General features: G+C 44.7%; 1 protein-coding gene across 2 annotated transcripts in view; it reads right to left on the reverse strand.

The window, feature by feature from the left end:
* Nucleotides 1–25,150, reverse strand: part of LOC144684590 (phosphatidylinositol-3-phosphate phosphatase MTMR7-like) — a 136,802-nt gene that overhangs the window by 38,462 nt on the left and 73,190 nt on the right. For both annotated transcript variants that reach the window (XM_078548583.1, XM_078548573.1), the window contains exon 11: nucleotides 6,416–6,616. In XM_078548583.1, the coding sequence (XP_078404709.1) occupies nucleotides 6,416–6,616 (201 nt within the window). The remainder of the gene's footprint in view (nucleotides 1–6,415; nucleotides 6,617–25,150) is intronic.

The raw sequence follows: 25,150 nt of genomic DNA on the forward strand, positions 1-25,150 counted from the left end.
GAACTGCAACAATTGTTTATTCCTGTCTGGCGCAAAAGTAAAACAGGAAAGGTGGCAATACCATGGCTTACAAGGGAAATTAGAGATAGTATTAGATCCAAGGAAGAGGCATACCAATTGGCTAAAAAAAAACAACAGACCTGAGGATTGGGAGCAGATTAGAATTCAGCAAAGGAGGACCTAGGGATTGATTAAGAAGAGGAAAATAGAGTACAAGAGTAAGCTTGCGGGGAACATAAAAACTGACTGTATAAGTTTCTATAGGTATGTGAAGAGGAAAAAGATTGGTGAAGACAAATGTAGGTCCCTTACAGTCATGAACAGGGGGATTTATAATGGGGAACAAAGAAATGGCTAACTAACTAAATACATACTTTGGTTCTGTCTTCACAAAGGAGGACACAAATAACATACCAGAAATGTTGGGGAACACAGGGTTTAGTGAGAGGGAGGAACTGAAAGAAATCAGTATTAGTAGGGAAATGGTGTTGGGGAAATTGATGGGATTGAAGGCCGATAAATCCCCAGGGCCCGATGATCTACGTCCCAGAGTACTTAAGGAAGTGGCCCTAGAAACAGTGGATGCATTGGTGGTCATCGTCCAAGATTCTATAGACTCTAGAACAGTTCCTACAGGTTGGAGGGCAGCTAATGTAACCCCACTATTTAAAAAGGGAGGTAGAGAGAAAACGGAATTATAGACCAGTCAGCCAGACATTGGTAGTGGGTAAAATTCCAGAGTCCATTATAAAAGATTTAATAGCTGAGCACTTGGAAAACAGTGGCAGGATCGGACAGAGTCGGCATGGATTTACGAAAGGGAAATCACGCTTGACAACTCTACTGGAATTTTTCGAGGGTGTAACTAGTAGAGTTGTTGAGGGGGAGCCAGTGGATGTGGTTTATTTGGACTTTCAGAAGGCTTTCAACAAATTCCCACATAAGAGATTAGCATGTAAAATTAAAGTGCATGGAATTGGGAATAGTGTATTGAGATGGATAGAAAGCTGATTGGCAGACAGGAAATAAAGAGTAGGAATAAACAGGTCTTTTTCCGAATGGCAAAGTGACTAGTGGGGTACCGCAAGGATCGGTGCTGGGACCCCAGCTATTCACAATATATATTAATGATTTAGATGAGGGAACTAAATGTAATATCTCCAAATTTGCAGATGACACAAAGCTGGGTGGGAGGGTGAGCTGTGAGGAGGATGCAGAGATGCTTCAGTGTGATTTCGACAAGCTGAATGAGTGGGCAAATGCATGGCAGATGCAGTATAATGTGGATAAATGTGAGGTTATCCACTTTGGGAGCAAAAACAGAAAGGCAGATTATTATCTGAATGGCTATAAATTGAGAGCGGGGAATGCGCAACGAGACCTGGATATCCTCGTACACCAGTCATTGAAGGTAAGCATGCAGGTGCAGCAGGCGGTAAAGAAGGCAAATGGTATGTTGGCCTTCATAGCGAGAGGATTCGAGTACAGGAGCAGGGATGTCTTGCTGCAATTATACAGGGCCTTGGTGAGGCCACACCTGGAATATTGTGTGCAGTTTTGGTCTCCTTATCTGAGGAAGGATGTTCTTGCTATAGAGGGAATGCAGCGAAGGTTTACCAGACTGATTCCTGGGATGGCGGGACTGACATATGAGGAGAGGTTGAGTCGGTTAGGATTATATTCACTGGAGTTCAGAAGAATGAGGAGGGATCTCATAGAAACATACAAACTTCTAACAGGACTAGACAGGGTAGATGCAGGAAGGATGTTCCCGATGGTGGGGGAGTCCAAAACCAGGGGTCACAGTCTGAGGATATGGGGTAGACCATTTAGGACTGAGATGGGAAGAAACTTCTTCATCCAGAGAGTGGTGAGCCTGTGGAATTTGTTACCACAGAAAGTAGTTGAGGCCAAAACATTGTATGTTTTCAAGAAGGAGTTAGACACAGCTCTTGGGGTGAAAGGGATCAAAGGAAATGGGAAGAAAGCGCGAGCAGGCTACTGAGTTGGATGATCAGCCATGATCATGATGAATGGTGAGCAAGCTCGAAGGGCCAAATGGCCTACTCCTGCTCCTATTTTCTATGTTTCTATGTGGTGCTATACATAGTGGATTGTCCATGGTCTGAACTGTGTTAATGCCATATTGAAAATTGCACACGATGACTCCCCACAGATGGCAGATAAGATCTTGACTAAAGCTGACAAAAAAAACACAATAAGTTCCAAAAGTTCAACGATTGAAAAAAAATAGCATTACCTAACAAAAAGGGGCTTGTACACAAGGAAATAAATGTTTAATCTAACAACTAGACTCCCTTTCAAAAGATAAAATCTTAAAATGCCTGAAGGGCCTTCTAAGCAGCACCCATTTTATGTGGGTAATGAAGAAAAGCAACACTCTTAAAGCGCTGACCCTACATTTTGGAACTTTAGTAAGCAAAGTTATCAGGAAAATATAATAATTTTCATAATGTTATTGGAATTTATTATAAGGTGGGAATAGTGTGTGTTTGTGGGTGTGTGTGTGTGTGTGTGTGTGTGTGTGTGTGTGTGTACTTAATTGAATTAAAGACAGCTGGTCTGAAGGTTTTGATGTATCAGAAGAGAAGCTAGGTTGAAATGTTAAACAGGTAAACATGGCTGGAGTTTTAGAATGTGAGATGTAAAGGGAAAATTTGCATTTTTAGATAAACCAGAGTAATTTGAATTTCAAAAGAACAACAAATATCACTATCGCACAACATTAAGGATTGATTAGCCCCTCTTAAATTGTTAATATCTTCACCTACTCCACCCTGTACACATGGAAAGACTTCCCCTTCACATACAAAATCTTTAAACATTTCTGCAACCTGCTGCTCAGAATTCCCTTGCTTCAGGAGTTGGTGTGAGGTTTTTTTTTAAGTGGTGAGACTGCAAGATGGCTTTGGCAGTTGCTAAGACTTATCTGGGAGTTGAAGTTATAACTTTGATTGTTTTATAAAAGGCAAATAAAGCTACGTTAATGGAATTGACAGATAAGTTACGATTAGGGTTACCTGCAGGGGTAAGGAAATCAGACATAATTGAATGTATAGCACAGCATTTGAAATTGTAAGAATACCTGAGAGACTGAGTTCTGCAAGGGATGGTTCATTGGAATGGGCTCAAATTCAGTTGGAAATGAAAAAGCTTAAGCTGGAGGCAGTAGAAAAAGAAAAGGAAAGAGAAAGGGTACTTCAAAGCGAACAGGTAGATAATGAGAGAGATAGAAATGCAGGATTCTGAAATGGATTTTCCTCTAATCAAATTGGATGAGGGGGTGCTTGAAAATTTAATTGTAATATAGAGTTATCTTCCAGACAAGTGTCAAAGTGTTTGGGAAAGCTATTGTAGTCACAGAAAGCTATTTGTGGGAATAAACTGGGGTGGACAAATTTGACTATACATGACAAAAACAGAATTACCTGGAAAAACTCAGCAGGTCTGGCAACATCGGCGGAGGAGAACAAAGTTGACGTTTCGAGTCCTCATGACCCTTCAACAGAACTAAGTAAAAATAGGAGAGGGGTGAAATATAAGCTGGATATTTCACCAGTTTATATTTCACCCCTCTCCTATTTTTACTTAGTTCTGTTGAAGAGTCATGAGGACTCGAAACGTCAACTTTGTTCTTCTCTGCCGATGCTGCCAGACCTGCTGAGTTTTTCCAGGTAATTCTGTTTTTGTTTTGGATTTCCAGCATCCGCAGTTTTTTGTTTTTATTATTGACTATACATGATGTGTGTGCTGGAGTTTCATCTTCAATGAGTTAACGTTCTTTTGGATTAAATCTGGAAAAATTATCAAAATTACAGAAAGAAATCAAATTCATGCTTCAAAATGATATCATTGGGTCTAGTTGCAGTAACTGGATTTCGCCTATTGTGCTGTTACCCAAACCAGATGGAACACTAAGACTGTGAATGGACTATTGAAAGGGAATGCAGTGACAAAAGTGGATTCATATCCTATACCATGGTTGGAAGATTGTATTGAGAAAGTGGGACAATCAAAATTTATCATAAATGTTGACTTGAGAAGAGGATATCGGCAAGTACCATTATCGGAGATAGCACAGGAGATATCAGCTTTTGTGACGCCAGATGGACTATGTCAGTTTAAAGTCATACCATTTGATATGAAAAATGCACCTGCAACATTTCAAAGGCTGACAAACAAAGTAATTGCAGGTCTGAGTAATTGTGCTGTTTATATTGACGACTTGATAGTTTTCAGTCAGACGTGGGAGGAGCATTTACAGCATCTGGAAGAGTTGTTTTGTCGATTACAAGAAGCTAATTTGGTGATGAACTTGGCTAAAAGTGAATTAGCAAAAGCACAAGTTACATATCTAGGCCATGCCATTGGACATGGTAAGGTGGCTCCGAGAGATGTGAAAGTCAAGGCTATCATGGATTTTCCCATGCCTACAACAAAAAGAGAAATTTTGAGATTCCTCGGCATGAGTAGGTTTTACCAGAAATTTGTACCAAATTTTAGCAGTCTGGTTGCTCCATTAACTGAACTACTAAAAAAGAACAAGAAGTTTCAATGGACACAGGAGTGTCAGAAGGCATTTGAAAGTTTGAAGACTGTATTAACTACAACACAAGTTTTGGCAGTACCCAATTATGCCAAGCAATTTAAGTTGGCCGTTGACGTAAGCGATGTAGGCATTGGGGCTGTACTGTTAAAAGATAATGAAAATGGAATTGTAAAACCAATAGGGTATTTTTCACGAAAGTTGACTGTACCACAGAGAAGATATTCAACAATCGAAAAGGAAACTTTGGGTCTGGTGTTAGCATTGTAGCATTTTGAAATTTATGTTGAAAACAATTCACCAGAAACAATTGTTTATACAGACCACAATCCTTTAAAGTTTATGGACAAATTTTGAGACAGAAGTGCAAGTGCTATTCAGATTGAGTTTATTACTGCAACCATTTAATCTACAGATTGTACATATGGTTGGACGAGAAAATCTGATTGTCGATGCATTGTCAATAGTTTAAAGTTAAAGGAAAATTAGACACTTAAAACCTGGACACGGGACTGGAATGATTTCTGTTGATACCAAGAATTTCTATATATATTGTTATGTTAGTGCATGCATCTGGTAATGTAATAGTGTAACAAGTATCAGAAGTAATGTAAAATGGGTTAAGAAAATGAAGCTGTCTTTTTAAATTATGACGGTTCATTTTTTTGTAAGGAGGGGGGTATCAGGAAAATATAATAATATTCATAATATTACTGGAATTTATTGTAAGGTAGGAATAGTGTGTGTCTGTATGTGTGTGTTGGGGGGGACACTTAATTGAATTAAAGACAGCTGGTCTGAAGGCTTTGATGTATAAGAAGAGAGGCTAGATTTGAAATGTTAAACAGGTAAACATGGGGTGTAAAGGGAAAATTAGCATTTTAGATAAACCAGAGTTATTTGAATTTCAAAAGAGGTGGTCAAATGTTATACTTAGCCAGAAGAAGCCAAGCAGTGTGTTTATTTTTCCCAAAGCTTACTGTTAAAATTGATACTATGAAAGATTTTTATTATTAGAAAAGTAGAGCTGAAAAGAGATATTGGGACAATGGGGTTAACATTAAAAAGGGAGAAACTTGTATAAAGGAGATGAGGTTGTGTGTAAGAGGAAGGCGTTCTAAGATCCAACAAGAGGCCTCCAGCCTCTAAGCCTCACGTTGCTGTCTATACGAACTGAAGTCAAGAAAACTCACTTTGAATTCGACTGTTCGGGGTTTCGTATTACTTTGCCTGGGTCTTTTAAAATCTACGTGTTTTACTGTTGCCTTAACGGAAACGTAACTGGGAGTTAGATTAGCTAGGGGAGCTTGGAGTTATCATGGCAGAAATTTGTAAACCTATGTATGTGCTTAAAATCATTTTTTTATTAATAAAGGTTTAATTTAGTTTTGTAAGAAACCTCGGTGGTCTTATTATTACTGAATTCAAGGTACGCATCTCGAAATACAAATTGTAAAATAGTTGTGCCAGTTATTTCAAGTTTCCCTCTGGGATTTGAACAGCTCAGCATTTATCAGCCGCTGTGCCACAACAAAGTACATGAATGTACAATTGCCCTCTGCTTCCACAGTGTTGTCTGGCTAAATAACAGCACCTTCAGTAATTTAGGTGAACAACAAAGCTCAATTCACTGAGTCTAGTAGCAAACCCTACTCGCATGATTGGTGCTGGCAACACAACTTGTGGAATCAGCCTCAATATCTCAGCTGGCTAAAGAAATAAATTGTACCTTTGTTGTGGACAATTCAAACTTATGCAGCTGTTACATAAAAATTCAGACTAACTGATGATTAACAGAATGAATGCATAATGGCAAACCATAAACAAAATCTTTAAAATTCACTTTACCTTAGCTCTTTGCTCTCTTTATTGTTGTTACAAATAAAGTTGCCGAATTGGCAGGAGTAGACATGATGATGAATGTGCAGCAGAAATCTTTCATTGAATTCAAAGGCACATGGGAAATGTTCCATCAGCTGCCAGACACAGTCAAAAAACTGATCAATTACTGGCGAAACCTCCCTGGGGTCACCATCCAAATGACTGTATCTGCAAAACAAAGGATTAGGTGAAGAGATCAGCTTCTTCTTGGAAAATTAAACAATATGTTTTAAAAACCATAGTATTCATATATATGCTGCTTTAAGATAGTTTAGACCAGTATTCTCCAACTGAAGTTAGTAACTAGCCACAGTTGCTGCTGCGGCAACACCTTTTTGCCACATGCACTAACTTTAGTAGAAATTGCCTTACATGCACTCACACAATAGAGATAAATGCACTTATTGTGTATATTTACTGAACATATTTCTATTATTTCAGTAATCCAGGAAGCAAAATACAATCAAAAAGTACTTGCACACTCTTCTTTTAGTTTGCTATTTTGCCAAAAATGCTAAAAAAAAGGTTAAAGTACAAGTGCGTACACTGTGCGAAGTACTGAGATCATAAAACCAACAATGGTGTCTCTTTTTTTGTACTAATTAGAAATGCAATTAGCAACATCTTGATTCTCAATTATCCACATACGGGGCAGAATCTTCGGCCTCACTCGTCGAGGCGTAAAATAACGCGCGGTGACATCAGGCGTGCATCCCGATGTCATCGCACGTCATTTAGATTTTCAATTCAGTGGGCGCACAGCCGAGTCGGCTGCACGCCCGCCGAACTGTCAAAGGCCTATTATGGCCATTTAAATATCAATTAAACTAATAAATTGAGCCACCCATCCAACCCTAAGGTTGGTGGGCATGCAAAGAGCCCAGGCGGCCTTTGCATTTTTCATGGAACCTCATCCACAGGTGTGCGTTTTTAAAGTGTTTTAAAAGTTTTTCATAAAATTAATGGACATGTCCCAGCTCATGTGACAGTTCCACATGAGGGGACATGTCCTTAAAATTTTTGTTTACCTTTAATCAATATTTCATAAGTGAAACTAATCTCCCCGAGGTACCTCCGTGCCTCAGGGAGATTTCTGCACTTTTTCGCGCGCATGCGCACGAAAGAGCGCACTCCCAACTCAGGGAACCCCACCCGCACAGGGAGCGCTCAGCGCTTCCGGGTGCGGGTCACGCTGGGCGGGCCTTAATTGGCCAGCTCACGTAAAATGGTGGCGCGGACCCGATCGGTGCACCCGCCCCCGTACAACCCCCCCCAACTGGGGGAAAATTCTACCCATGATTTAGTGGTTAACAAATTCTATAACACTGTTCTGCATAGGGTTACAAACACTGGATATGACACTGAAAGGCCATTCGGCCCAACCTGTTCATGCTGGTGTTTATGCTCCACTCAAGCCTCCTACCATCATTCCTCATTTAAATCCAACATCATAGCCATCTATTCCTTTCTCCCTCAAATGCTTGTCTAGCTTCCTCTTAAATGCATCCATGCTATTTGCTTCAAAACACCCACCATGGTCATCGTCAGCTATCTCTCGATTTGAGAATGACATCACGACTTTAGTGTTGTGAGTTTCTGCCATGGATCCTTATGTGACTAAACAGGCCGATTCTCAACCCGCAGATCTTTGGGCACATAGGGAAGACGTCCCATGAGCTATCACAATACCACAGTATCTTTGCAGTGCAGAAGGAGGCCATTTGACCCATCGACTCTGCACTGGCTCTCTGAAAGAGCATTCCACCTAGTCCCACTCTCCTGCCTTATCCCCGTTCTCTGGTAGCAATCCAATTCCCTTTTGAATACCTTGATCGAACCTGCTTCCACCACCTTTCAGGAAGTTTGTTCCAGACTCCAACCACCCTCTGGGTGAAAAAAAATTTCCTCTGGTAGGAGATCGGAGTAAAGGATTTGCTTCCTTTTTCCTTCATTACTGTCGCTCTGGCTCAACATTAAGGCATTTGGACTCAACGTGAAGCAGCTTGATGGACAAGTTGTCACCATTTTGAATGATTGGTAGTAAACTCCTCCCAGTCATTGTCAATGCTGCTGAACTTCAAGGAGAGCATCAGAGTCTTTGAGGTGTTTGTCATCCCCTGGAACGCTGGCCATTTGAGGGTTGAGGAAACAGGATCTGGTGGGGAAGATGCTTTTGGACCATCAGGATACAGGCGGAATCTTCTGTTTCGGCAGATGTCTGGTGTGCTGTCTGACACCCGTGCTGACTCTGAAGAGGAAGGCCCGCCGTATCTTCTGCCATCAGACAGTTAAGTAGACAGTGGAAGGCCTTCCTCCTGACAGAGGACCCCAGGATATGACATCCAGCCCACCTAGAGCTGCCGGCCAATTAGAGACTAGCAGCTCTTGCACTCGGTAGCACCGCGGAGGAGGCCATGGCTGCTGCTGGAACAACACACCCCAGAGTCCCAGAATCACAGAGAAACTCAATAAAAAGGTAAATGCCATTGGGGGGGAGGTGGGGTTGTGAGGAGAGGGGGCCCATGAGTTAGGCATCAAGGGTAGGGGGGTGGCTGTCAGCCGCAAATTAGTGTAGATCAAGGGACTTCCCCCCTCCAGCTGACATGCAGCCTGCACAGTTTAACCAGTTGTGCAGGCTGCACGAGTGTTGTTGAGAAAGCTGCAACAGAGGTGCAACAAGCCAAAGTGGTCTTTAATTGGCCACTTGAGGGGTCTCAAATGGAGGTAGGGCGGGAAGGTCAACTACGGGCCTCCCCACCCAGAACTCACTTCAGCTGAAGGCGGGAAGGCATCAGGTATTGGTCTCGATACCAACCCACCTAATTTTCAGGCCCTCCCCCCTACTTCCTCGCCTCCTGTGGGGGCAGAAGATTCCACCCACAGTGTCTGGTCCTTCATAGTTGATTTTGCAGTTTTGCCTGAATGCTTGTGGAGTTGGCTTCAAGAATGACACTGGCGCTTGTTCAATGGTCCTCCCATTGAATCTGGAGGATACAGCAGAGATATTGCTGATGGAATTTCTCCAGTACTGTTATGTGCCACTGATACACAGGCCAGGTCTCACTGCAGTACAGGAATGTGATGACGACACTGCTCTGTACACTTGGACTTTTGTTGACTTGCGATCTTTGTCGTCAAACACTCATTGCCATAGTTTTTATAAAGCTGAGCTGGCGCAGCAGATCCAGTGTTGGATCTCCTTGTCAAGGTATTTTGAGAGAGGTGGTTGCCAAGGTATTTTTTATTTGTTCATGGGGTGTGAACATCACTGGTTACGCCAGCATTTATTGCCCATCCCAAATTGCCCTTGAGAAGGTGGTGGTGAGGTTCCTTCTTGAACTGCTGCAGTCCATGTGGTGCAGGTACACCCACAGCGGTGTTAGGGAGGGAGTTCCAGGATTTTGACCCAGCGACAGTGAAGGAACAGCGATATAGTTCCAAGTCAGGATGATGAGTGACTTGGAGGGGAACTTCCAGGTGGTGGTGTCTGCTGCCCTTGTCCTTCCAGATGTTAGTGATTGTGGGTTTGGAAGGTGCTACCTAAGGAGGCTTGGTGACTTCCTGCAGTGCATCTTGTAGATGGTACACACTGCTGCTGCGTGTTGGTAGTGGAAAGCGTGAATGATGTGGATGGGGTGCCAATCAAGCGGGCTGATTTGTTCTGGATGGTGTCAAGCTTCTTGAGTGTTTTTGGGGCTGCACTCATCCAGGAAAGTGGTGAGTATTTCATCACACTCCTGACTTATGCCTTGTAGATGGTGGACAGGCTTTGGGGAGTCAGGATGTGAGTTACTCGCCGCAGAATTCCTAATCTCTGACTGGCTCTTGTAGCCAAAGTCTTTTTATGACTAGTCCAATTTCGTTTCCGATCAACCCCCAGGAAGGCTGATAGTGGGGGATTCAGCAATGGTAATACCATTGAATGTCATGGGGTGATGGTTCAATTCTCCCTTGTTGGAGATGGTCATTGCCTGGCACTTGTGTGGTGCAAATCTCGCTAGTCACTTGTAAGCCCAAGCCCGAAAATTATCCAGGTCTTGTTTTATTTGGAAATGCACTGCTTCAGTATCTGAGGAGTCGCAAATGGTGCTGAACATTGTGCAATCATTAGCGAACATCCCCACTTCTGACCTTATGACGGAAGAAATGTCACTGATGAAGCAGCTGAAGATGGTTGGGCCTCGGACACTACCTTGAGGTGTGGGAAATGTTGACATATTCCTGAATCTCTCCTTCAACATATATGGGAGGTAAGATATTTGACTGACCAGGTGTGGATTGATATGAGTTTTGTTTCGACAACATTCAAGGGCAGGCCAAGTCTCTTGTATGCAAAATTGAAGAGATCGAGAGTAGCTTCCAAATATGGCAACAATACTGCAGTCATCCGCAAACCGTAGATCATGTATGTCTATGGTGATGAGTTTAGTTTCGGCACGGAGATGACTGAGGTTAAAGAATTTTCCATCTCGGTGATATTTAATAATCATACCAGAGGGCAGTTGAATTTGATGAGGTGAATAGCCACTGGTAGCAAATTCCTCATTCTCGCCATTCCTTGGGTAAAGAAGTTTCTTCTGAATCCCCTATTGGATTTTTTGGTAACTATCTGTTATTGATGGACTCTAATTATGCTCTTCCTCACAAGAGGAAACATTCTCTCTGTATCCACTCTATCAAAACTTTCCTAATTTTAAAGATCTCTCTATGGGTCATTCTTCATTTTTTAAGAGGGAAGAGACCCAGCCTGTCAATCTTTTCCTGGTATGTATACTCATACATTTCTGACATCATCCTGGTTAATCTTCTCTGCACCCTCTCCAGTGTCTCTAGATTCTTTTTATAATATGGCAACTGGAGTTGCACACAGTACTGTAAGTGTGGTCTAACCAAGATTCAATATAGGTTTAGTATAACTCCCCTACTTTTCAATTCTATCCTTCTAGAAGTAAAACCTACTGCTTGGTTTGCTTTTTTTAAGGCGTTGCTAACCTGTGACGCAACTTTTAATGATTTGTGTATTTGTGCTCCAAGATCGCTTTGTTTTTCTACCTCACTTAGACCTGCACCCTCCAAGTAATGTGATCTCCCTATTCTTACTACCAAAATGTACATCCTCACACTTATCTGTGTTGAATTTCGTTTACCAAACATTACCATTCTGCATGTCCTCCTGTAACTTATTGCAGTTATTTATTGTAGTCCTCCTCAGTATTGACTTGCCACCACCACCCTCACCACTTCCAAATTGATGTCATCCACAAATTTAGAAATTGTGTTTTTGATTCCAAAGTTGATTCCCTTTTGATTCCTTTGTTAAGGGAAAGTCATGTCTGACTAACTTGATTCAATTTTTTGAGGAGATATCAAGGAGGATTGATGAGGGTAACACACTTGATATAGTCTCCATGGATTTTAACAAGTCCCATGGCAGACTGGTCAGAAAATTAAAGGCTCATGGGATCCAAGGGAAAGTGGCAAGTTGGATCCAAAATTGGCTCAATGGTAGGAAGCAAAGCATATTGGTCAACGTGTGTTTGTGCGATTGGAAGGCTGTTTCGAGTGGGGTTCCGTGCAGTTTGTACTGGGTCCCTTCTGTGTATCAATAATTTAGACTTAATTGTAGGAGTCATAATTAATGCATTTTCAAATGATACAAAAATTGGTCATGTGGTTAATAGTGAGGAAAAAAGTTGCAGACTGCCATGAAGATGTTTTTGGACCAATCAGGTGGGCAGAAAGTAGCAAATAGAATTCAATCCAAAGAAATGTGAGGTAATTTTTAAAAATTCATTCATGGGATGTAGGAATCATTGGTAAGGCCCTCATTTATTGCCCTTGAGAAGATGGTGGTGAGCTGCAGTCCCTGAGGTGTAGGTACACCCACAGTATGTTAAGGAGGGAGTTCCAGAACCCAGCAACAGTGAAGGAATACTGATATATTTCCAAGTCAGGGTGGTGTATGACTTGGACAGGAACTTGCAGGTGGTGGTGTTCCCATGTATAAGAATATAAAAACATAATAAATAGCAGCAGGAATAGGCCATTCGGCCTCTCAAGCATGCCCCGCCATTCAATAAGATCAGGGCTTATCTGCCCAGTGCTCATCTCCTCTTTTGTGCTCTCAACTCCCGATATTTCAAAAATATATCTATTAAAATGTATCTGCTCCCCTTGTGCTTCTAGGTGAGAGGTCATGGGTTTGGAAGGTGTTGTGGAAGGAGCCTTGTGGTGAGTTGCTGCAGCGCATTTTATAGATGATAACACTGCTGCCATGTGTATCAGTGCACCACATTCTTCAGCAGGTGAGCCAGCTACGCTTAAAGCTGTTCTGCCAGTCAAAGGTATCAAGGGATATGGGGCAAAAGTGAGTATATGGAATTAGATCTCAGACCAGCTATGATCTCACTGAATGGCAGAATAGGATAGAAGGGTTAAAAGGCCCCTACCCATTCTTTTACAGACTGATAGACGTTTACAGCACAGAAGGAGGCCATTTGGCCTATCATGTCCGCGCCAGTCAACAAAGATCTGAGTACACGAAACCCATTTTCTAGCACTGGAAGACTATGGCAACACAAGTGAATGTCTAAATACTCCTTAAATATTACAAGTGTTTCTGACTCAACCACCCTTTCAGGCAGAGAGTTCCAGATGCCCACACTCTCTGGGTGAAAAAAATTCTCCTCAACTCCCCTCTTAGCCTTCTATCTCTTACCTTAAATCTATTCCCCCTGGTTATTGACCCCTCTACTAATGGAAAAAGTGCCTTCCTCTCCAGCCTATGTCCTTCATAATCTTATACACCTCTATCGGGTCCCCTCTCAACCTTCGCTGCTCCAAGGAAAACAACTCCAGCCTATCGAATCTTTCCTCATAGCTCAGACCTTCCAGCCCAGGCAGCATCCTGGTAAATCTCCTCTGCACCCTCTCCAGTGTAATCACATCCTTCCTATAATGTGGTGAACAGAACTGCACGCAGTACTCCAGTTGTGGCCTAACCAGTGTTTTATACAGTTCCAGCATAACCTCCCTGCTCGTGTATTCTATGCCTCGGCTAATAAAGGCAAGTATTCCATATGCCTTCTTAACCACCTCATCTACCTGCCCTGCAACCTTCAGGGATCTGTGGATGTGCACACCAAGGTCCCACTGATCTTTAATACTTTCCAGGGTCCTACTATTCACAGTGTAACCCCTTGCCTTATTTGCCCACCCCAAGTGCATAACCTCACACTTTTCTAGGTTGAATTCCATTTGCCACTGCTCTACCCACCTGACCAGTCCATTGATATCATCCTGCAGTTTACAGTTATCCTCCTCACTATTTATCACCCTACCAATTTTCATGTCATCTGCGAACTTCTTGATCATACCCTCTACATTTAAGTCCAAATCATTTATGCACACAAACAGCAAGGGCCCCAGCACCAATCCCTGTGGAACCCGCTGGAAACAGACTTCCAGTCACAGAGACATCCTTCTACCATCACCCTCTGCTTCCTGCCTCTCAGTCAATTTTGGATCCAATGTGCCACTTTGCTTTGGATCCCATGGGCTCTTACTTTCTTGACCAGTCTGCTATGGGGGACCATACCAAAAGCCTTGCTAAAGTCCATGTAGACCAAGTCAAACGCATGTCAACACTCCTAGTTATCTCCTCAAAAAATTCGATCAAGTTTGTCAAACGCGACCTTCCCTTAACAAATCCATGCAGAATATCCCTGATTAATCCATGTCCCCCCAAGTGCAGATATATTCTGTCCCTCAGAATTCTTTACAGTAACTTCCACACCAACGAGGTTAGACTGACTAGCCTGTAATTTTACCTGCAACTTTGAAAAGATTCTATCTACAGCAGGCGCTGTAAGTAGCTGGGGAAGAAAGTCCGACCTTTAAGAGTAATAAATACACAACATGGCAGGCAGCATGTCCCAAGGTTCTCTGGCTCAGCACTGGAGGTACTGGTGCAAGAAGAGGGAGATTCTTTATCCCCAGGGTGCCAGGAGGGCCTCCAGACAGATGTGGCTAATGTGTCAGCTGTGGATCAGTTGGCAGCACTCTTGTCTCCGAGTCATAAGGTTCTGAGTTCAAGTTTCATTCCAGGACATCAGCACAACAATCAAGGCTCATGCTCCAGTGCAGTACTGGGAGAGTGCTGCACTCTCGGAGGTGCTGTCTTTTGGATGAGACATTTTGCTTAGGTGGATGTAAAAAAATCCCATGGCACAGTTTCAACAAAAAGCAAGGGAGTTATCTAGTGTACTTGTCAATATTTATCCCTCGATCAATCTGGTCGTTATCCATTGCTGTTTGTGGGAATTTGCTGTGTGAAAACTGGCTGCCACATTTCCTACATCACAACAATGACTGCCTTCAAAAAGTACTTTATTAGCAGTCAAGTGCATTGAGATGTCCGGTGGTCATGAAAAGCGTGATATAAATACAAGTCTTTCTTTTCATAAGAAGACAGCAGGAGCAGATTGCTCTCAAGGTCAATGCCAGCAATGTAGCCCCGAGGACCTAGGTGTAGTGCTGCAAGACGCTTCATAACCTCACATAAGTGATCAAGGTCAGTGAATGCATCTTCAAATGCTACATCCTCACAAATAAACCACGAGACTCACACACTGCTAAACTCACCTCTTCCCTTCATTCACTTACCAACAATCTCTATCAACCACAACTCATATTTCCCATTCATAGCTTCTCCTCACCCCCATGCATTTAGCTCTGCTGCAAGCCTTACACTCACATCTCACAGCTTACACATACTGCCAGCTATTCAACTCTAACAGGCACATCATCCAACTCAATGACACATGACATGACAACTGTACAGTTTGACACACCACTTCTGACAGTTTCAGGGTGAATAATGGATTACAAGGTGAAAATTGGAGTGAAACAGGGCTGTGTCCCAGCCCATAATTCGTTTGATATTTTCTTCTCCATAACTCCTGACCTTTGTCTGTCCTGCAGATATGGAAGTTTACCTGCATGCTACGTCAGGCGGCAAGCTCTATCCAGACTAAAATGAAGACAAAAATACAGCACATGTTGATCAGAAAATTCCTCTGCGCAGATGATGCTGTGCTAGCTGCTCACACAAAAACTCAGTTACATAAGCTAATGGATTGTCTCTCCCTTGCCCATAACTTACTCACCCTTACTATAAGCCTTAAAAAAAACATGGTAATGGGACAGAGTCTCACACCTCTGCTCTTGATCACACTACATAACACCCTGCTAGAAGTAAAAACAAAATACTGCGGATGCTGGAAAACTGAAACAAAAACAGAAAATGCTGGTAAATCTCATCAAGCCTGGCAGCATCTGTGGAGAGGGTTCTTTAGCTCTGAAGAGTCATATGGACTCGAAACATTAATTCTGTTTCTCTCCACAGATGCTGCAGACTTGCTGAGTTTTACCAGCATTTTCTGTTTCTATTACCATGCTAGAAGCGGTTAGCAAATTCTACTACCATGGGTCCACTCTGACATTTATTTGACTCTTGTTGCAGAACTCAATACAAGCATAGGGAAAACAGCTACAACCTTTGGCTGACCCACAAAATGTGCATGGAAAAACAAGCCAGACTAAGGCATTGGTTTATGAGACCTGGGTTGTCAGCACCTTGTAGTACAACTATGAAGCATGGATGACATAGAGCTATAGAGAAAGGAGGCGCAACAATTTTCACCTTTGATGTCTGCAGTGCATCCACGGCATCTCACGAAAGGACAAAATCCCAAATGCAATAATTCTCTCAAAGGCAAATCTCCCGCCTATTCTAGCACTCAAGCAGAAGTGATTTCGCTGGCTCGAGCACGTTCAGAGAATGTAAGATGAATGCAATCCAGAGTTGTTTCTGTATGGCGAGGCAGCCAGAGGCAGAAAGATCAGCAGGACCCCCAAAGTTCTGCTTCAAGGATGTTTGCAAGTGTAACATTTAGGCCCTAAACATTGATTTGCACACCTGGGGTACACTAACTAATAACGGAGGGAAATGGAAACATTACCTGTGGGCCAACATGCGTCACCATAACAATCAGTGGCTAAAGCTTGACAACAGGTGCCTACACCAAAAATAGCCCACAATGACACCTGATAACCACCTCATATGTAGCTCTTGTGCAGAACCTGCCTCTCATGATTGGTCTCTGCAGCCATCAGCAAAATTGCACCATGTGAAACTATCCGATGGCCAATAGGTTTGCTGCATGTCCATTATCTCACATAGATGGAAGGCTGCCGTGACACTCACTGACACACTTCCCTCTTGCAGAACAAAATGACGCATAACCATGAGCAACAAGACCCAACTGGCAGAGCACATAGACATACATCCTCACCCTGGAGGAGACAGTATTGGCCATCACTGGAGTGTTACAATTAAGGCAGTGGCCAGTAGCCGAGCCGAAACCATTAAAGCTGACAGTATATTCCTACCTAATCCTTCTCATATCCCACTTCCCTCTCATCCTAAAATCTCTTCTGATTTACAAACTTACACAAAGATTGTGTGAGCGTGCAGCTCGTTTTCCCCCCATCCCCCAGTCTTGCACCCCCCCTCCCCACCTTCCTTCACCACAATCCTACCCTGTGCCTTTCTCCTTCCAGATACCAAAGAACTGCCACCTGGCCAAGCAGCGATGAAGAAGTGAAAAAGCCAAAAGGAACAAGAGTCTGATGACAATTTAACACGGTCTCTTGATTTCACAAGCTCAGATACTGGCATTTTGCAGGATAGCATTGAGGCGAGACCCACAAGTGGTGAGTTGCCATGCATGAGTGGCTTGCAGCCAGAGCACTGGAGAAGGATATTGCAGGTTCCAGCTCCCCGGAAGGCTAGGACGCACACAGATTGTACTGCAGGGGACTCAGATAAGGACTTTGATAGGTCGGCATACAGAAAAAGGTTAGTGGGTAGGCAAACTGTTATAATCCCAGCTGATGTTACTACTGGACAAGTCATATCCCTGGATGGAACCTGGCTTGATAGATCCTAAATTTTATTTTTTGTTTAGAAACGTGGAGGGCGGCTACTGAACAGAGGTACAGAGTCTGCTGACATACTTTTAACAAAACGTTTATTAAACAAGAAAAAGATGAACTATATTACACTACTCCTTTTCCCACAACCATACCTTTACAGATATATACACATTCAAAAGAATAACACAAATTACAAAATATCTATGTTACGATCTTATGTTCACAGTAAGTATACAGTCCATGTAAACCAATAGACAACCGGTGATCAGACACGCCACACTCCAAGATTAAGTGACAGATACCACCCCGAACAGATGCTATGGATCTCTCATCAAATCCCCCCAAATACTTGTCATACTGTGAGCCAACAGGTCTCACGGAACTCCGTCTTTCTCCCAAGGGTTTCCAATCTCAACGCTCAAAAAAATTTGCCTTGGAATCTTCTCCCAAACAACACTTTCACTTGGTCATCTTCCACAAGGATCCACCTCCAGGGTTTTAACCTCTCCTTCTGATGTTCCTTTCCTTTGGATTGCCAAGTGCATTCAAGCTTCGCCTTCCTCACTCTCTTTCTCAGATACTCAGCCATGCCAAAAGAACACCACTGCTTCACAGGCCTGCAGTAAGGAGTCACCAACCTTTGGCTATCTCCTCAGATCTTCTAGATTCTCACAAGCCCACTTTGCCTTGATTCGGCTCCCTGCAGCTTCATCCAGCATTGTCGGTGTGCCACAGCATTTAAAAGGCATGCGCCTGGCAAGCTGAACTTCGAGGGGAACTCGGAGGTGAGTGCACACAAATATTGTGCAGTGCTTGCGAGGGTCTCCCATTGGAGGTTGAGGCGCTGCGCATTCAGGTGAGGGCACAGGCAAGTCGCTTATTCCCGGCTGGCTGACAGTGCAGTGCCAGGGCAAGGGCTGCACTGAAGTTGGGGCGAGTTGGGGTGAGGGGAGGGTGGGGGTGGGGGGGGGGGGGGAGCAGCAAAGCAGCCCGGCCTGATGGTAGTGCACAAGCACCACGTGCAGCGGATGGGGAGTGGGGGCGTTTGGGTGGGAAACCTTGTATAAAATGACCATTCCTCCGCAGCTGAGACAGTTCAGATGCAGCCACTTTGGCATGCTTATATTTAAAAAAGCTTTTACTGTCCGTTTTTATACTACTTGCTAGTTTACTCTCAAAATTTATTTTCCCCTTTTTTTTTGGTTTGAGCTTTGCAATACAGCCTTGCATCATCAGCTTATCTGCCCACTCAAGCAACGCAGAGGCAAGAAAATGCCACCCGATACTCCAGAGCTTTTCACCCCTCAGGCACAGACTGCAAACTAATGAACGTTTTAGTGGGCTGCAGAACAATTGGACGACTGGGCACAATCTCCTTGCGAAAACTGGCTATGCAGCAGTCACAGGTGGATGCACTCACAGCCCCTTGCAATGTCAGCATCCCGGTTTGGACCAGCCTCCCCCACGGTTCAAGCTAACAGTGCAGCCTTGCAGTGCCGGTTAGGAAAATGGCTGCACCTGAGCCAAGAGCACAGCATGCAGTCCAGTAGGCGAAGCTGCCACCAATCGGTTGGGTGGAGTGAGGCGAAGGTGGTTGGGGTTTCGGGCAGCCATGAAGCACACTAAACTCTGGCAATCCAAGTGGTGGCTAACACTCTCTGGGATGCGTTAAGGGGCCTTCAGACTTAACCAACAGAGGTTCTTAGTACACCCACAGTAACCCATGCATCTCTCTCATTCACCCTGCAGGAGGAGTACATCAGGAGCATGGAGCCTGGTGACCTAGCTGTATGACTCATGACTTAGAGGGAGCGGAGACAAAGAAGAAGAGAGTGACCTAGGCGCCTGGCTGGACAGAGGGAGCAGCACCCTCAAGAAGAGGTGGCTGGGGCTCCTGCGCACGCCTCTGAAGAGCGACAGTGAGCCGTCGCAGGCCGGTGCCTAGCTAAACCCAGGGTCTACAGACAGTGCTAGTCATTCCTACACATGACCAAGAACCAGTGTCGCCAAAGACTGTGCTTGTCTAGGGAACTGGTTGGTCACATCTGCCACCTGCTGCAGGATTTGGTGCCACGGGGCATCCACTGCCAGTGGCCTTGAAAGTGACCACGGAACTCAATTTTTATGCCAGCGGGTCCTTTCAGCGCTCCATAGGTGACCTTTCTGGGATATCGCAAGCCTCCACACACCAATGCATCTAGGAGGTCACGGACCTCAATGAGATCATGGTGGATCTGATAATCCTCAACTCCACTTTCCTGCCTTTTCCCCATAACACTTGATTCCCTTACTGATTAAAATTCCATCTATCTCAGCCTTGAATATACTTAACGACCCAGCCTCTACTGCCCTCTGCAGTAATGAATTCCAAAGATTCACTACCCTCAGAGAAGAAATTCCTCCTCATCTCGGTCTTAAATGGGCGACCCCTTACTCTGAGATTATGCCCTCTGGTCTTAGACTCTCGCACAAGGGCAAACAACCTCTCAACATCTACCCTGTCAAACCTCCTAAGAATCTTATATGTTTCAATAAGGTCGCCCCTCATTCTTCTAAACTCCAATGAGTACAAGCCCAACCCACTCAACCTCTCCTCATAAGAAAATCCCTCCATCCCTGGGATCAACCTTCTTTGGACTGCCTCCAATGCCATTATAGCTTTCCTTAGAGAAGGGGATCAATACTGTTCACAGTGTTCTAGGTGTGGTCTAACTAATGCCTTGGGTAGTTTTAGCAAGATGTCCCTATTTTTATACTCTATTCCCTTTGAAATAAAGGCCAACATTCCATTTACCTTCCCTATTACCTGTTGAACTTGTTTGTTAGTTTTTTGGGATTCATGCACGAGGACTCCAAAATCCCTCTGTGCTGCAGCTTTCTGCAGTCTTTCTCCATTTAAGTAATATTCAGCTCCTCTAATTCTTCCTGCCAAAGCGCATAACTTCACATTTTCCCATATTATATTCCATCTGCCAAGTTTTTGCCCACTCACTTAACCTGTCTATATCCATCTGTAGACTCTTTGTGTCATACTCACCACTTGCCTTCCCACCTATTCTGTATCATCCGCAAACTTGGCGATAGTACATTCACTTCCCTCATCCAAGTCATTAATATATATTGTAAATAATTGTGGCCCCAACACTGATCCCTGTGGCACACCACTAGTTACAGGTGGCCATCCTGAAAATGCCCCCCTTATCCCAACTCTCTGTCGTCTATTAGTTAGCCAATCCTCTATCCACGCTAATATACTACCCCCAACACCATGGGCTCTTATCTTATTAAGTAGCCGTATGTGCGGTACAAGGGGCCGATGTTCACTTTGACCTCTCTCTTCCTTTTTATATATTTAAAGAAGCTCTTACTGTCTGTTTTTATATTACTTGCTAGTTTACCCTCAAAGTTTATTTTCTCCCTCTTTTTTTTTTGGCTTCAGCCTTGCATTGTCATCACCTGCTGTGCCCTTTACAACCTGGTGTTTCAATGGGGAGAGGAGCTGGCTGAGGGGGAGATGGAGGAGCTGCACATTTCCTCTGATGAAGAGAATGTCGAAGAGATGAGGGTGAGGAGGTCCTCGGAGTTCAGGATGATGGTGATGAGGCTCTTGCACTGGCCATACGAGGCAGGCGCATTCGGGAGGCCCTCATGGCTGCTAGATTCGTGGAGGATGATGACGACATGCAATGAGGAGACACCATAGAACCTCACTTTGTATCTGTGAACGTTTGACTCCTGTCTGACTAATGGCAGTGCACATGTGAGATGAGGCTCCTGTCATGGATACACAGCGGGTGCGCATAGTCCCTACATTCCAGGAGGATGATGACGACATGCAGTGAGGACGCTCCATAGATCCTCACATAGCTTATGTCAATGTCTGACTCCTGTCTGGCTGATGGCAGAACACTTGCACTCTTCGAACAGGGTCATATCATGTAGTTGCAGCAGGAAAACTTTAACTTCTCCTGATCCTATCGCATCCTTTGTGAGCTGAACACTTCAGGACCACATTATCACTGGACACAGATGCTGATAAGATGTGGAGCCAGCTGCATCTCAAAGATGCTGAGAGCACACAGAGAATGACGGAACTCTGTGCCGCTGGCCCAGAACATTCTGGCAGTAATGGTAAGCACCATCGAGGTGCAGCCATGACTGATGTGTCCAGTGACTGTGAAGGCACGCCATCAATGTGCTGGGAAGGTTGCACAAAGCACAGGGAAGAGGCCCTGGGCTGAGACACCTGCCTTTATCTTGTGCAGGAACTAAGGTTTCACATCTGAGTGACACGAACACTGCTCATCATAACAAGGAACCATAGGCAAGGAGACATTCTTGGGAGTTTATTTACAATCGTGAACATCATGTACAAGTGATTAACACCTATTCCCAGGCTTTGCAGCTACATCTTCTTAACCTTCCTAACCCTGCTGCTATGTCATGGTGTTCCCTTGACATCCACAGCAGAGGTGCAGGCAGCCTGCTGACTGTTACGCCCTATGATGACCTTGACAGGGCAGAGACCTGGAGGGCTCCAGCCTGCTTTCGGGGTTTGCTGTGTGGCAGTGGCACCCTCTGTCCTGTGGAGCTGGAGCTCCTGGGGTCATAGGAGCCAGACACTCCCAGAATGACCTGGATGGATGGCCCCAGGGTGTGCACCTGCTGATCCTCCTCCCTATGGGTGCTTGAGGGCCCCTGGCTGACTCCTTGAGGAGAAGGGGAAGTTGGAGTGAGATTGAGCTGCCCCGTACCCCTCTTGCATTGACACTGTTGGAGGACAACTATGGCTTCAGTGATGGAGTTCAGCCCACACAGCAGTGCAGGACCAATATCCTGGACCAAGGCCTCCATGGCAGTCACCATCCTGCCAGTGTTGACCTTGATGCGTTGGCATGCCGATGCCATCACCCCAGACTGAAGGTGGGCAGACTCCTCCATCGTGCCTTGCAGTCTGAGGAGTGCAGCAGACATCCCTTCCTGATGTTTCCAAGCTTGCCTTTGCAGCTCCAGCAACTGAGGTATAACCCAGTCCAGAGGATCCTCATCTGACTCAGACTCAGCAGATTTCTGTTCTCCGGCAGTCCTCCAAGTGCCGGAAACCGAGGAAGTCCCTGCTACCACCTGCTGTGGATCAGAGACAGTGTGATGTGCTCACCAGATTGTGACCCCAAGGCTACTCTAAAGCTAGATCCCACTGGGGTGTGTGTCTCTGCGCTGGTGAAGGGTGTGGGTCAGCGCTGTGATGAATCTTCAATTCGGGTGTCATCCGATTCTTCCTCTGAGGTTGCTTCGGGGCTTGATTTGAGGACCTGGCTTGTGGACCCTCTCAGCTGTTTCCGAGTTGTGCCTGCGAAAGCAAGGAGGGATAATTAATGCATGGCAGGGGATTCAGAACAGAGGAAGTGATTCACAGCACGGTTGTCTGATGGATGTTGCACCATTGGATCCTCACTTGGTTGAGCACTGCCGACCTCACCGTCAGCACAGGAACAGTCCAGATTGTCGTTGGCCAGCTGGATGACTATTTTCAAGGTCCGTGAGGACTTACTTTCAGGAATTCCTCCACCAGTCTCCGTTTTGTTGTGTGCCAGCTTTTCATGAATGAAGACAAATGAAGAGAGGGTAAGCAGGAGGCCTGCAGGCCAGGTGAGAAGGATGTCTGGCATGCGTGGATGCTGAGTGGCGCCATGGACAGGATGAGGACACAATTCGCAGAGCAAATGAAGTTGCATGTGAGAGAGTGAATGGTGATGTCCCTTGATCTGGCAGTGAATGAAATCCCGGTGGATGTGTGATGGGTTTGAGAGTGTGTGAGTTGAGAGTGATGAGAAGAGTGACATACCCTGGTGAAACGGGGGAGATCATTCATCCTCTTTTGGCACTGGGCGGCTGTCCTCTTTTGCAGGACCACTGCTGCCACCCCCTCCCATGCAGGATTTGTTTGCTGGCCTTGGCCTTGAACGGAGGTAGAGGACATTGCAGCTGGCCTCCACTGCATCCAGTTGGCACTTGAGGAAGGCATCACTAAATCTGGGGGCAGCATATTTCCTCACTTTTGCAGCCATCAGTTTCCAGCAGCTTCCTATCCCTTGAAGCGTGCTAGTTCTTTGCAGGAATGGCCTTTAAATATGGTGCCTGGTTCACTGGAGGACTCAGGTGACAGCGGGGCAGGCGAATCAGGGGACACCCCACCAGTGACCCGGCATGTTTCCTGGGAATGCATAATTAATGAAGTGATAAGGGGACAATATCGCATGAAAACCCGCCATTGAAGCCTGTGGGTAAAAAATCCTTTCTCCCGCCCGCTAGTGCACTTTGTGCAAATCTGGGATGATTCCGCCCTCTGTCTCTGTGGGTCCCCTTGGTGCTAGGCAGCAGCACTATTTTTTCTACTTTGTTTTAACTTCCTGAAACCATTTCAAAGGTCGTAAGATCTCATTAAAATGCAGGTATACAAACAAACGCACAGACTTGCAGGCTACATTCTCACAGAGAAAAACTCTAAATGAAACTAGACCCAGGTTTCACCCTGTTAACCCACAAATAAAACATATAAATTAAACTGAAACTTAAAGCTTTGGCTTATTCCTAACACATGCAAATACTCATATAACTTACTTAAAACTATCTCTCGTTCCTAACAATAATAAAATGTGCAGTGAATTGGCTTGCCTGCTGCCACTGTTAAGAAGCACGGAAGAATTTGACACCAACTTGCCACAGGGTCTTGCACAGAGCATGGAGCCCATGCTTTCCAGTGTAGAAGTGGTGGCCAATTCCACTGGTATACTTGCAGACTCAACTATGATGCAGTGTCTGACTGCCAATGTGTCAGCTTCAAATGCAGTACAAGCAGAAGTCATTCAATGTCCTACTGCTGCAGTGGAAGCTCAGACTGAGGTCATGGCTTGCTGACATGCCATCATGGCTGCAGATACCAGTGCTCAAAGAGGCTTGCAGGGTCTCACAACAATATGTCATCCAACAGATTATTAGGATTGTTGAGGCACTGCCCCTGGGAGGTGGCAGCAGCACCATGGTGCATGAACCTGCCACGTTCTCTTGGGATGACAGCATTCATTCTCCAACTACTGTCCCTCCACCAGCATCCTTGCTGTTGCCTGTCAGCCAGGCTGCTGCGACCCATGCCAAGGTGGGGCAAACTGAAGCCAGGAATTCTAGACCCAGAGCTTCCCAAGATAATCTGCAGTTTCAGCACCCCAATGGTCTGTTCAATGCTGTTGTGTGTGGCAGTATGATTCTCATATATGCGTGCTGCCCACATGTGGTTGTGTTGTGCACTGCAATCATGAGCCAGTTGGTAAGCAGATAGCCCTCATCACCCAGAAGCCACCCTCTGGTTTGATGTGGTTCAGTAATGCTGATGCAACAGCAGATTGGTGCAGAATAAAGGCATTATGACTGCTGCCAGGATACCAGGTATTCACCTGCATACATCAATTGCACATTCAGGGAATGCTACACCTCTGTATTTATACACAGTACCTGCAAAGCTGTGTGTATATGCAGCTAATGCCACCCTGCACCATGAAGATGCCCAATATCCTGGCAAAGCCATGTCCAATCTCCACCTACTTCTCTCTGGTCAGAGAGAGAATGTCATGTACTCACCTCCCTGGCATAAACAGCATTAGTCACCTCTCTCATACAGCAGTGGACAGCAAAAAAGGTAATATTAGA

The sequence above is a fragment of the Cetorhinus maximus genome, chromosome 1 (genome assembly GCF_964194155.1).
Source record: "Cetorhinus maximus chromosome 1, sCetMax3.hap1.1, whole genome shotgun sequence".
Taxonomy (NCBI): domain Eukaryota; kingdom Metazoa; phylum Chordata; class Chondrichthyes; order Lamniformes; family Cetorhinidae; genus Cetorhinus; species Cetorhinus maximus.